The 12,788-nt window shown below is 40.7% G+C and overlaps 1 protein-coding gene across 6 annotated transcripts in view; it reads right to left on the reverse strand.

The window, feature by feature from the left end:
- Window positions 1-2,642: 2,642 nt before the first annotated feature.
- LOC106587313 (butyrophilin subfamily 2 member A1) overlaps window positions 2,643-12,788 on the reverse strand; it is a 72,594-nt gene continuing 62,448 nt past the window's right edge. The window contains exons 1-8 of one of the 6 annotated variants that reach the window (XM_045708443.1): window positions 10,618-10,743; window positions 10,054-10,122; window positions 9,426-9,788; window positions 9,059-9,340; window positions 8,575-8,703; window positions 7,709-7,729; window positions 6,936-6,962; window positions 2,643-3,944 (exon numbers count right to left, since the gene is read on the reverse strand). In XM_045708443.1, coding sequence (XP_045564399.1) covers window positions 3,415-3,944; window positions 6,936-6,962; window positions 7,709-7,729; window positions 8,575-8,703; window positions 9,059-9,340; window positions 9,426-9,788; window positions 10,054-10,120 — 1,419 coding nt within the window. In that variant the 5' untranslated portion in view covers window positions 10,121-10,122; window positions 10,618-10,743 and the 3' untranslated portion in view covers window positions 2,643-3,414. Of the gene's footprint in view, window positions 3,945-3,971; window positions 4,083-6,935; window positions 6,963-7,708; window positions 7,730-8,574; window positions 8,704-9,058; window positions 9,341-9,425; window positions 9,789-10,053; window positions 10,123-10,617; window positions 10,744-12,788 lie in introns of those variants that run through there. The other 5 variants (XM_045708444.1, XM_045708442.1, XM_045708440.1 and 2 more) reach the window with 5 other exon arrangements.

Genomic DNA, 12,788 nt, shown 5'->3' on the forward strand with positions numbered 1-12,788 from the left:
AAACCATTAATAACCTGGGGCACCACGGTGTCATGTCCTGACCCTAGTAAGATGTAATTTTCTATAGTAGAGGTGTTTTGGGGTTTTATATTTCAATGTTTAAGTTTTAGTTTTTCTATTTCTATGTTGGGATTGTTTGGTTTGATCTCTAATTGGAGGCAGCTGAACCTCGTTGCCTTTAATTAGAGATCATATTTAAGTAGGGGTTTTTCTTCCTGGGTTTTGTGGGTAGTTGTTTTCTGTTTAGTGTAGTTCACCTGACGGAACTGTTGTCGGTCGTTTTGTTAAAAAGTATATTCATTAAAAGTAAATATGAGCACTCTACACGCTGCGCCTTTGTCCCCTTTATACAACCCTCGTTACACACGGAAGCATTAATTTATATAGAGCAGTTATCTCCCGACTCCAATCTCTTGAAGATCTTTAATATCAATCGCAGTCAATAATTAATCATCACCTAATTCAGTCTCATTCCGATGGTCATAAAGTACTGCACGAACCCTGGCTAACAAGTTGAATCAGCAATACACAAATTGGTGTATTTATTTACTAAATACCGAAATAATCACAGAATTACATATGTATATATACACACACAGCATAGATCATACATCGATTACTAATCATGTCATGAAAAGCCCCTAGTGGGCTAACCCGATATGACGGCTAGTTACACAAAAGGGGGTTGGATTTGAATGAAAGAGCGGGAAGATTGAGGGACAAAGCGATTGGGTCTCTATCGGACCGTAAAGCTATGCTACCGTAAATACAGAATCTTATGAATTCTAATAACCGCCCATTCGTAAAACGAAAATGCAACATACAGTGGGAGAAAAGTATTTGATCCCCTGCTGATTTTGTATGTTTGCCAACTTACAAAGAAATGATCAGTCTATAATTTTAATGGTAGGTTTATATGAACAGTGAGAGACAAAATAACAACAAAAAATCCAGAAAAACGATTTGCATTTTAATGAGGGAAACAAGTATTTGACCCCTCTGCAAAACATGACTTAGTGCTTGGTGGCAAAACCCTTGTTGGCAATCACAGAGGTCAGACGTTTCTTGTTGTTGGCCACCAGGTTTGCACACATCTCAGGAGGGATTTTGTCCCACTCCTCTTTGCAGATCTTCTCCAAGTCATTAAGGTTTCTAGGCTGATGTTTGGCAACTCGAACCTTCAGCTCCCTCCACAGATTTTCTATGGGATTAAGGTCTGGAGACTGGCTAGGCCACTCCAGGACCTTCATGTGCTTCTTCTTGAGCCACTCCTTTGTTGCCTTGGCCGTGTGTTTTGGGTCATTGTCATGCTGGAATACCCATCCACGACCCATTTTCAATGCCCTGGCTCAGGGAAGGAGGTTCTCACCCAAGATTTGACAGTACATGGCCCCGTCAAATGATGCGGTGAAGTTGTCCTGTCCCCTTAGCAGAAAAACACCCCCAAAGCATAATGTTTCCACCTCCATGTTTGACGGTGGAGATGGTGTTCTTGGGGTCATAGGCGGCATTCCTCCTCCTCCAAACACAGCGAGTTGAGTTGATGCCAAAGAGCTCCATTTTGGTCTCATCTGACCACAACACTTTCACCCAGTTGTCCTCTGAATCATTCAGATGTTCATTGGCAAACTTCAGACAGGCATGTATATGTATTCTTGAGCAGGGGGACCAGCTGGGACCTGCAGGATTTCAGTCCTTCACGGCGTAGTGTGTTACCAATTGTTTTCTTGGTGACTATGGTCCCAGCTGCCTTGAGATCATTGACAAGATCCTCCCGTGTAGTTCTGGGCTGATTCCTCACCATTCTCATGATCATTGCAACTCCACGAGGTGAGATCTTGCATGGAGCCCCAGGCCGAGGGATATTGACAGTTCTTTTGTGTTTCTTCCATTTGCGAAAAATCGCACCAAATGTTGTCACCTTCTCATCAAGCTGCTTGGCGATGGTCTTGTAGCCCATTCCAGCCTTGTGTAGGTCTACAATCTTGTCCCTGACATCCTTGGAGAGCTCTTTGGTCTTGGCCATGGTGGAGAGTTTGGAATCTGATTGATTGCTTCTGTGGACAGGTGTCTTTTATACAGGTAACAAGCTGAGATTAGGAGCACTCCCTTTAAGAGTGTGCTCCTAATCTCAGCTCGTTACCTGTATAAAAGAACACTGGGAGCCAGAAATCTTTCTGATTGAGAGGGGGTCAAATACTTATTTCCCTCATTAAAATGCAAATCCATTTATAACATATTTGACATGCGTTTTTCTCAATATTTTTGTTGTTATTCTGTTTCTCACTGTTCAAATAAACCTAACATTAAAATTATAGACTGATCATTTCTTTGTCAGTGGGCAAACATACAAAATCAGCAGGGGATCAAACACTTTTTTCCCCCACTGTATATATTTACCCTGAGCTGCGCTTCGATAGATGGGTCGAAGATGGAAGACTGGTTTGCCCAGCAGAGATCGCCATTGTCCTTTGAAGAATGTTTCTGGTTGTAGTGTTGTAGAGCGGGTACATTAAAGTACCCTGTCTTTCTTAGGAGATTGTCTGTCCTTTCCTAGGCCACATACGTTTACAGCTGATAACTCGACGTCTAGGATGTATCACTTCTTTAGTAAATAATCGCTATCATAATCAGCTGTATTCTGGCTGGTCTAGTCGAAATTCATCATTTCAGCGAGGTGATCATCACCTCCATGTTGAAATTTGCCCTTTTAAACATTAGGACAGCAGTCCTAACATTTCTGGAACTAAATGTTAATTTTGCTAGGTTATAGTTGAAATTAGCCCTTTTAAACATACGGACACCAGTCCTCCTCGGGAACTAAGGTTAACTTCTATCAACGGACTTTTGTACTGGGGGGAGAGAAGGGCGTGTTTCATAGTTCTCTACCAATGTCTGTTCACTTGGGCGTGGCCACTGAGTGAGCATGGTTTACTTATGAAAACAATTCTCTCATTTAGAAGTTAAAATTACATTTCATCTTTTCACAAATAGTTTCATATTTAAACATTTAAATTGCACAACAATTCCATGTGAATCGGATAACTAGAATGTGTAGACTTTCCAAGATACAATTTATGTCGTCCTATCATCAGATATAATGTCCCAGACAACAACTGATCTGACATCATATTCTTTAAGTACCAACGGATACTTTCAACTGGTTAAGAAAGGGAACTATTGTTCCATTCCCGAGCCTTTTGATATTACCATACTTTCTCTGTGGTAACACAGGGCTTTCCAAGAGCCCATTCTGTAGAGTGGAGAGAAAAGGAGGACAGGTATTTATGGGGGAGGTCATAAAGCTCACCCAACAGGGCAACGTCATGACAGTAACACACACACTTGCACGAACGCACACACACACACACACACACACACACTACCAGTATTTCAATGTTTGATATAAAACAGTTAGTCAGTGACACCTACAGGAGTGATGACCAGTGGGGCTGAGTTATCAATAGTACCACAACAAAATAATGGACAGAGTTTCTCAGTGAAGGTGTAGCCAGTGAAAGAGAAGATACGAGACCTGGCCTCTACATTGTAGAAAGAGACCTGACCCTCCTCATAATCCACAAACACCCCCACCTTCTGGGGCTTCTCTTTCAGGTAGAGGGGGATAGGGGGGACAGTGAAAGCCTCGTACTTTCCATTCCTCAGCCACACTGTCCAGCATCCATTGTCAGGTCTCAGGTCAATCATCTTCTTCCTGTCGATGGACTCTCTGACCACTCCTAAAGTCCACCCAACATTCACCTGAACCTCATAGTAGAATCTCCCTGAGGAGAAGCCCTCCTTTCCCAGGACATAGTGAACAGTATTAAACCTCTCTGCGTTATCAGGGAGATCCTGTTTTATGGCTCCACGTCTCACTTGTTTCCTGTCTTCAGACAGGATGAGTTTAGGATGTGCTGTATCAGGATCTAGAGTCACATCCACTGTGGAGAGAAACACACACTTTATTAGAATAAAGAAAATAAACATATCAATATGCAGGACTGCATTTAACTGCTCAGTACATTACTCTGGGACACATGAATAGTGATGTGCTGTATCAGGGTCTAGAGTCACATCCACTGTGAAGTAAAAAATAGTCTATAAAAATAAGAACATCAATATGTGGGAGGACATTTTATTAAAGGACTTACTGCACAGTACATTACTGTAGACATATGTAGCCTATAAGTTGTTATTGATAACAGCATAAGTATACTGTAGATGTGAATGTGTGGTCATGTTATTTCAAGTAATACCAGTATGTGAAGATATTAATATTCATGTGAAACTCTAGTAGGGCTGGGCCATATGGTCAAAATATCATATCACATTACTTAAAACAAATTGACAGTATGACAGTATTTTATACTTTTGAATAATAAAAGTTCCGAATTCGCTTTATGAGTAGTGCGTGGCAAAACATACATTCGAAGTGATTGCAATGGGTCTCTCTATTCTGATTGTTTTATACTGTTCAATTCAACCCTAAATATTTTTCTGCATTTTCATCAATTTCTGTATTTCCTGCACTCATTTGAGATCATTTCCACAATGCCACGTAGGGCTGCACGATATGGGAAAACAATGTAGGCTTTATTTTTAACCGAATGTTGCAATTGTGATTTGACTTGCGATTTAGAGCAAAATACTTGGGTGAACTGTTGGAATCAAGGAAATAGAATGATTATTCCAATTCAATAGTTTGAATATAGTGGCCACTTTAAATACAGTGTTTGACATGACAACAAATGAAAATGCCAGGGAGGAATTATTGTGACACGGTAGAAACCAAAGTGTTGACAAATGTTTCCTAGGAGACTCTACAATCTTTGGATACATTGCATGTTTTTTCTTAGCTACTTCATGTTCTTGCTTTGTGTATTCCTCTTTGATTTAGAAGAAACTGTTGTGCAAAAAAACATGCAGATATACATTACCGGTCAAAAGTTGTGACACACCCACTCAGTCAAGGGTTTTTCTTAATTTTTTACTACTTTCTACATTATAGAATAATAGTGAAGACATCAAAACTATGAAATAACAATTATGGAATCATGGAGCAACCAAAAAATGTGTTTAAAATTAAAATGTATTTTAGATTCTTCAAAGTAGCTACCACCCTTGTGCTCGATGACAGCTTTTTTTTGCACACTCTCTCAACCAGCTTCATGAGGAATGCTTTTCCAACAGTCTTGAAGGAGTTCCCATAAATGCTGAACACTTGTTGGCTGCTTTTCCTTCACTCTGCGGTCCTACTCATCCCAAACCATCTCAATTGGGTTGAGGTCAGATGATTGTGGAGGCCAGGTCATCTGATGCAGCACTCCATCACTCTCCTTCTTGGTCAAATAACCCTTACACTGCCTGGAGGTGTGTTTTGGGTCATTGTCCTGTTGAAAAACAAATGATAGTCCCACAAAGCGCAAACCAGATGGGATGGAGTATTGCTGCAGAATGCTGTGGTAGCTATGCTGGTTAAGTGTGCCTTGAATTCTAAATAAATCACTGACAGTGTCACCAGCAAAGCACCCCCACACCATCACACCTCCTCCATGCTTCACGGTGGGAACCACATATGCATATCTGTTCACCTACTCTGCGTCTCACAAAGACACAGACACATTCAACCATGAAGGCCTGATTCACAGAGTCTCCTCTGAACAGTTGATGTTGAGATGTGTCTGTTACTTGAACTCTGTGAAACGTTTATTTGGGCTGCAATTTCTGAGGCTGGTAACTCTAATGTACTTATCCTCTGCAGCAGAGGTAACTCTGGGTCTTCCTTTCCTGTGGCGGTCCTCATGAGAGCCAGTTTCATCATAGCGATTGATGGTTTTTGCAACTGCACTTAAAGAAACATTAAAAGTTCTTATCATTTTCCAGATTAACTGACCTGCATGTCTTAAAGTAATGATGGACTGTCGTTTCTCTTTGCTTATTTGAGCTGTTCTTGCCATAATATGGACTTGGTCTTTTACCACCCCTACCTTGCCACAACACAACTGATTGGCTCAAATGCATTATTAAGGAAAGAAATTCCACAAATGTACTTTTAACAAGGGACATCTGTTAATTGAAATGCATTCCAGGTGACTACCTCATGAATCTGGTTGACAGAATACCAAGAGTGTGCAAAGCTGTCATCAAGGCAAAGGGTGGCTACTTGAAGAATCTCCAATATAAAATACATTTGATTTGTTTAACTATTTTTTGATTACTAAATGATTCCATGTGTTTTTCATAGTTTTGACGTATTCACTATTATTCTACAATGTAGAAATGAGTAAAAATAAAGAAAAACCCTGGAATGAGTAGGTGTGTCCAAACTTTTGACTGGTACTGTAGTTCTACATCATTACTGGGATTATCAGTCTGTATACAGTAGCTAGTTACGTTTGCTCTGACTCCGTACATTTATTAGCTAGCTAACGATTAGCATTAGCGGCTAACAAGATTTAGGCCCAACTTGCTTAGAAAATACAAACCAGCTGTTTGCAGATGTAAGAAACACAAACTTATAGTGTAATTATAGAACGATAGTGGATTTATATTAAGAAGCAAAGTGAAAACATCATCGTTGTCATCAACATTGTTGCACATACTGAATTGATGCGGAGACTGAAAGCAGTTCTCTTAGTGAGAGGAACAACAAATCCATGAGTGACAGGGGGCGGGGCTAGGTCTGTGTGGAATGCGGCATGGAGAGAGAGAGAGCGGAGAGAGATGACTCAAGTAGCGAAGTAAACTATAAAAAATGGACGTAACACACGGCGTATCACATTTAACAAACCAAACAGTCAAATACCATTATAGAAAGTAAAGTAAAAAACAAACCTTTTCGTGCATCAATACCGGTATATCGTAAAATACGGTATACCGCCCAGCCCTAAACTTTAGGTGGATGGACTGGAGAGTACAACAAACACACTGACCTGCATGTTTTCTGATGGTTTCAAGTTCTACAATATAAACAGAGAGTATGTCAGAATTAGGGGATACCAGAAACTATGGTAATATATTACAGTAGAGTATACTGTATGGTGCCATTGGAACACTATGACAAATCTCCTTCTCTTAATCTCTAAACTCAGAACCAGAAACATATCCAAAGTGACATGGTGTAAAAATACATCACTCTACCATAATATAGTATACATTAAGCAATAAAAATATGATATGAAATATATTTTAAATACAATTCAATATCATTCATTTACACAGACAGCCCTTCATGTTTACTAAATCTGTGAGTAAATTAAACATAAAACAAATTATAATTCTTGATAATTAAAGTGAGAACATTTTGAAATAAATTAATAAAACAATATAATTCTTTGTGTGAACATTTCCATCGCAGTGAGTAAAAAATTATTCCAATACAGTGATATTTTACCACATAATTATGACTCATCTTTGTGCTATTTGCACAATGCTAATTGTAAGCCCTTGGAAATGGGCTCTCCAACCCTGTTCTTGGCGACCACCCTGTAGGTTTTCGCTCCAACCCTAATCTAGTGCACCTGATTCTAATAATTTGCTGGTTGATAACTTGAATCAGGTTAGTTATAACTAAGGTTGGATTGAAAGCTATGGGACGGTAGAGCTACAGGATCAGGATTGGAGAACCCTTCCTATGAATATACATGTATGTATTGTATGTTGAGCATAAGGGTCTAGTAATGCATCGTGTATAGCTCCTACTTACCCAGCTGATCAGCAAGTATCTCTGCAGACAAACAGATAAATTAAAGTCAAAGTAAAGCATTCTTAAATGGTGAATAATTAATTCAACTCCTTGAGTGGTAGGGGGATGGGGACAGTAAAAACAATGTGATGAAAAGTATTAATGTCAAATATGTAAGGATTTTCAATCCATGAAACAAGCTGTTGCACTGCTATCCATTTCTGTTACATATTCATGTAAAGGGAATTAGTAATTTACAACATTAACAATGACCACACTGTATTTTTGATCGATTTGATGTTATTTTAATGGACAAATAATGTGCTTTTTAAAGCACTGTGATTTTTAAAGAAAACCTTATATTAAATAATCTAGTTTTTTTGTGTAGAAATTTGTTTTAAATAGAAATGTTTGCCCTATACAGAGAACTGATTTTTTTTAATTCAAAACCTTAAATCCACCTGTACAGTATCTGACCAATGTCTGCTTTTTACTTCTAAAGGTCAAACAGGGGGTGCTTATATTTGTCCTGTTTCACTGTATATACAACTGGTTAACTTCTATGAGTGTGAGGTGTGAAGTGGAAATGTGCTTTTTTGCATATTCCAACTCCCCTTGAGATACACTCAGTGTGGTCACTGCCAGGGATCAGCCATTATTGATGGCCACCCTGGAGCAGGTAGGGTTAAGTGCCTTGCTCAAGGGTAGATACACTGAATTTTTTTAATACATTTTTTCACCTTGTCAGCTCAGTGATTAGAACTAGCCAGCTTTGAGTTCTAGTGCCTAACTCCTTGTGTATGCCACTCTGTAAACTGCACTTTAAAACATTTACAGTAGAACATTTATATTAAGTCAAATGAACCCTTCAATTTGTCTTTTATTACCATAGTCATTGCACAAAGCATTCCAGCGCCAAATGCTGAAAGCTAATATGACCATAAGGAAAAAGCCCAGAGAGCCAATCACTACAAGGGTCCCTTTCTGTGTGTCTGTGTGAACAAGGATCAGCTCGCCTGCAAGACACAAATCAACTGAGATCAGAGACGTGCTACCTAATAATAATAATAATAATAATAATAATAAGACATTTCACTCCAAGAAAGCTTTGTCAGAAGTTTACAGACCTCAAATGTAGGCAAAATGAAACCACGTCCCATGACATCAGTTGTGTAGCTCCAGCAATATGCCTCAATGCCAAATGAATGGAAAAGATGAGCACCATATAATTTCCTGGTTTAATGTTGTGCTGATATTTTCCATTCATTTAAGGTGGAGGCATACAGCTGGATCTTCAAAACCAACGTGGTTTCATCTTGACATTAGAATACTTTAGAGTTCTAAACAATAATATGATGTTGTGTTACTCACTAGGGATGTGAAACTCTGTCTCCGTCTTAATCACCTCATGTTGCTGCCTCTGTCTCAGTCTGCAGGTAAAGAGGTTGTCAGTCTCCTTAACGGGGATCTTTAGTTTGACTATGTAGAATCCCTTATCGTCCCTGTCTGTCTCTGAAGGTCCAGCAGACAGAGTGACCCCTTCACTGTCCAGCCACTCCAACTCAGGCTCAGGGAACCAGCCTTTAGATACACACAGCAGACCCATCCCTCCTTTCTGTCCCTCAATGGAAACCTCTGGCTTGGATCCTATAGCTACAGACACAAAGGGAGACTGGAGATGAAGTACTGCTGAGATTGGGAGGAACATCATATGGGTTGTTGTATTTAAGAAATGTACCTCTGACGTTGACTTGAACGGTGGCATCATCATAATGTGTCTTAGACTCAACAAGACATTTATAACGTCCATCATCAGTGCCTTGTACCCTGGTCAGTTTCAAAGAGGTGTTGCCCTTCTTCAGTTCCTCTTTAAACAATGATGTCCTTCCCCTGTAGGAGAGGACCTGATCATGGTATTTGTCTCTGCCGTCTTGATAGAGATGGACTCTAATGTTTGACTGAGGGTCTGGGATGTTGATTCTGAACCAGTCAACTCTCATGTCCTCAGCGCTGATGGTGGGTTTGATATAACAGGGCAGAATGATGTCATCACCAGCCACAGCAACAATGGCACGAGTCGAACCAAGAACCTCAAACCTTTCTGGAAAGAAAAACAACCATTCAATATCAAAAACAACCATGCATATCATCAACTGTTGGTCCCTTTCAGACTTCAACAGACCACACTAAAGATCAACACCAAACCTGGCCCAAATACTTAAGGTTTGCTTGATTTAGCTTGGTTGCCAATGGAATAGCCTAGTACCGAAAGTGCAAACCGTAGCCATCGTTCATGCAAATCCTCACATCGTTCACACACACACACACACACACACACACACAAAGAACATGTGAGGTCACTCTACCAGAGCCTGCTCTTTGGAGGAGAAGCAGGAGATTGACACACAGACAGTCTGTCCAAGTCCACATCATTTCTGAAAGAGAGGATAGCATACTGTATATAAATCAAAAAGATCCTGAGCTCTAGACCCTCAATGTGATTCAAAGTAGGCGATGTTATGGATCATATGATATGGATTCATTATGTAATCACCTGAGACCACCTGAGACCTAAGACAGAAGACTACTTAAGGCAGACTTTCAAAAATATGTAAAACTTGGTCCTTTTATTTAATAATATAAAACATTTCTCCCATTATCTCCATAATCCCTGTCAGCTGCACTGAGGGATATGACAGACACACACACACTATTTTAAAACATCTGGCCAAAGACTACTCAAGACAGACTTTCTTAAATATGCAAAACTTGGCCTTTTTATCAAGGCCTGTCTGGTTCTCACACACAGTTATTGCCAACCATCAACATCAACTTCAATATTAATTGCGGGGATTTATTAGTATAAAGCATTTCTGCCGTTAACTCTATTTTCCCTGACAGCTTTAAACATATATACAAATAATACTTACGATTAGATACATGCAGATCACAATTGAGAAGAGTTTGGCTTAAAGCTCGCTCGCCTGTGGTGGAAAGACTGGAGAGAAAACAAATCTGGTGTGTCTATTGCAAGGCAGGGAAGTGGCTTCAACATAACTTGATATACTTGTTATTCTTGTAGATGAGATGGAATCCACACTTTAATCAGCTTGAGTTGACTTGAGTTAACTCATGAGGAAGTAGGTGAGAGGTGGCATAGTTTCTGGAAACAAAACTGACAAACTGGCTACACTAAGATGTCACACATAGAGATCACAGGAGGCTGGTAATGGGAGGACGGCTCATAATAATGGCTGCAATGGAGTAAATGGAATGCTATCAACAACATGGAAACCAGGTCTTTGATGTGTTTGAGACCATTCTATTAATTCCATTCCAGCCATTACTATGACTGTCCTCCCCAATTAACGTGCCACCAGCCACCTGTTATAGAGATGCAAGCGATCGCTGAGGGATCATCCACTTCCCTAAACCTGTTGCTTGTTCACTTTCACAGGATTGTTTTTCTTACTCTCCTTTCAGTTTTTAAATCTGTCCTCTTTATATGACCATCCATATGTCACATATTGATTGTGGCATCCACTGTGGTGGGTTGTTGACATGGACTAAAAGAGAACCATGGCCTTATTGCACTGGCATAATGTTGACACTAGAGGGCAGTAGACACACTGAACACAGGGACATGTCATTGCAGCGATGGAAGAGGAAGTAGGACATCCCACACCCTAATTTATTTTTTCAATGGAAGTCAATGAACTAAGAAGACCACACCCATCTGCTATCGCATTGGTGCCTATGGGAGAGCCGCCCCCTTAAGAAGACTGGAACTGACAACTTTTTTTCATTGGTAAACGAAAGTAGTCAACCATCTTAATTTATCCACCATCTTTGGCCATGTCAGAAAGCCTGTGGTGCTGTAGAGGTGAAAGCACGTGATCATGTAGGGAAATACAAACTACATATATTATCCTATTTCAGCTCGTATTATTAAGAAATAATGTGGTACTACTGACTATTATATCATGTTACCTACATAAACTCAGCAAAAAAAAAGAAACGTCCCTTTTTCAGGACCCTGTCTTTCAAAGATAATTCGTAAAAATCCAAATAACTTCACAGATCTTCATTGTAAAGGGTTTAAACACTGTTTCCCGTGCTTGCTCAATGAACCATAAACTATTAATGAACATGCACCTTTGGAACGGTCATTAAGACACTAACAGCTTACAGACGGTAGGCAATTAAGGTCACAGTTATGAAAACTTCAGACACTAAAGAGACCTTTCTACTGACTGAAAAACCCCAAAAGACAGATGCCCAGGGTCCCTGCTCATCAATGTCCGTACTGTGAGACGCCTAAGACAGCGCTACAGGGAGACAGGACGGACAGCTGACCGTCCTAACAGTGGCAGACCACGTGTAACAACACCTGCACAGGATCGGTACATCCGAACATCACACCTGCGGGACAGGTACAGGATGGCAACAACAACTGCCCGAGTTACACCAGGAACGCACAATCCCTCCATCAGCGCTCAGACTGTCCGCAATAACGTCATCACCTGCAATAACGTCGCCTATGTGCATAAACCCACCGTTGCTAGACCAGACAGGACTGGCAAAAAGTGCTCTTCACTGACGAGTTGCGGATTTGTCTCACCAGGGATGATGGTCGGATTCGCGTTTATCGTTGAAGGAATGAGCGTTACACGAGGCCTGTACTCTAGAGCAGGATCGATTTGGAGGTGGAGGGTCCGTCCTGTTCTGGGGCGGTGTGTCACAGCATCATTGGACTGAGCTTGTTGTCATTGCAGGCAATCTCAACGCTGTGCGTTACAGGGAAGACATCCTCCTCCCTCATGTGGTACCCTTCCTGCAGGCTCAGCCTGACATGACCCTTCAGCATGACAATGCCACCAGCCATACTGCTTTTTCTGTGCGGGATTTCCTGCAAGACAGGAATGTCAGTGTTCTGCCATGGCCAGCGAAGAGCCCGGATCTCAATCCCATTGAGCATGTCTGGGACCTGTTGGATCGGAGGGTGAGGGCTAGGGCCATTCCCCCCAGAAATGTCCGGGAACTTGCAAGTACCTTGGTGGAATAGTGGGGTAACATCTCACAGCAAGAACTGGCAAATCTG

The sequence above is a fragment of the Salmo salar genome, chromosome ssa26, assembly GCF_905237065.1.
Source record: "Salmo salar chromosome ssa26, Ssal_v3.1, whole genome shotgun sequence".
In the NCBI taxonomy this organism is placed as follows: domain Eukaryota; kingdom Metazoa; phylum Chordata; class Actinopteri; order Salmoniformes; family Salmonidae; genus Salmo; species Salmo salar.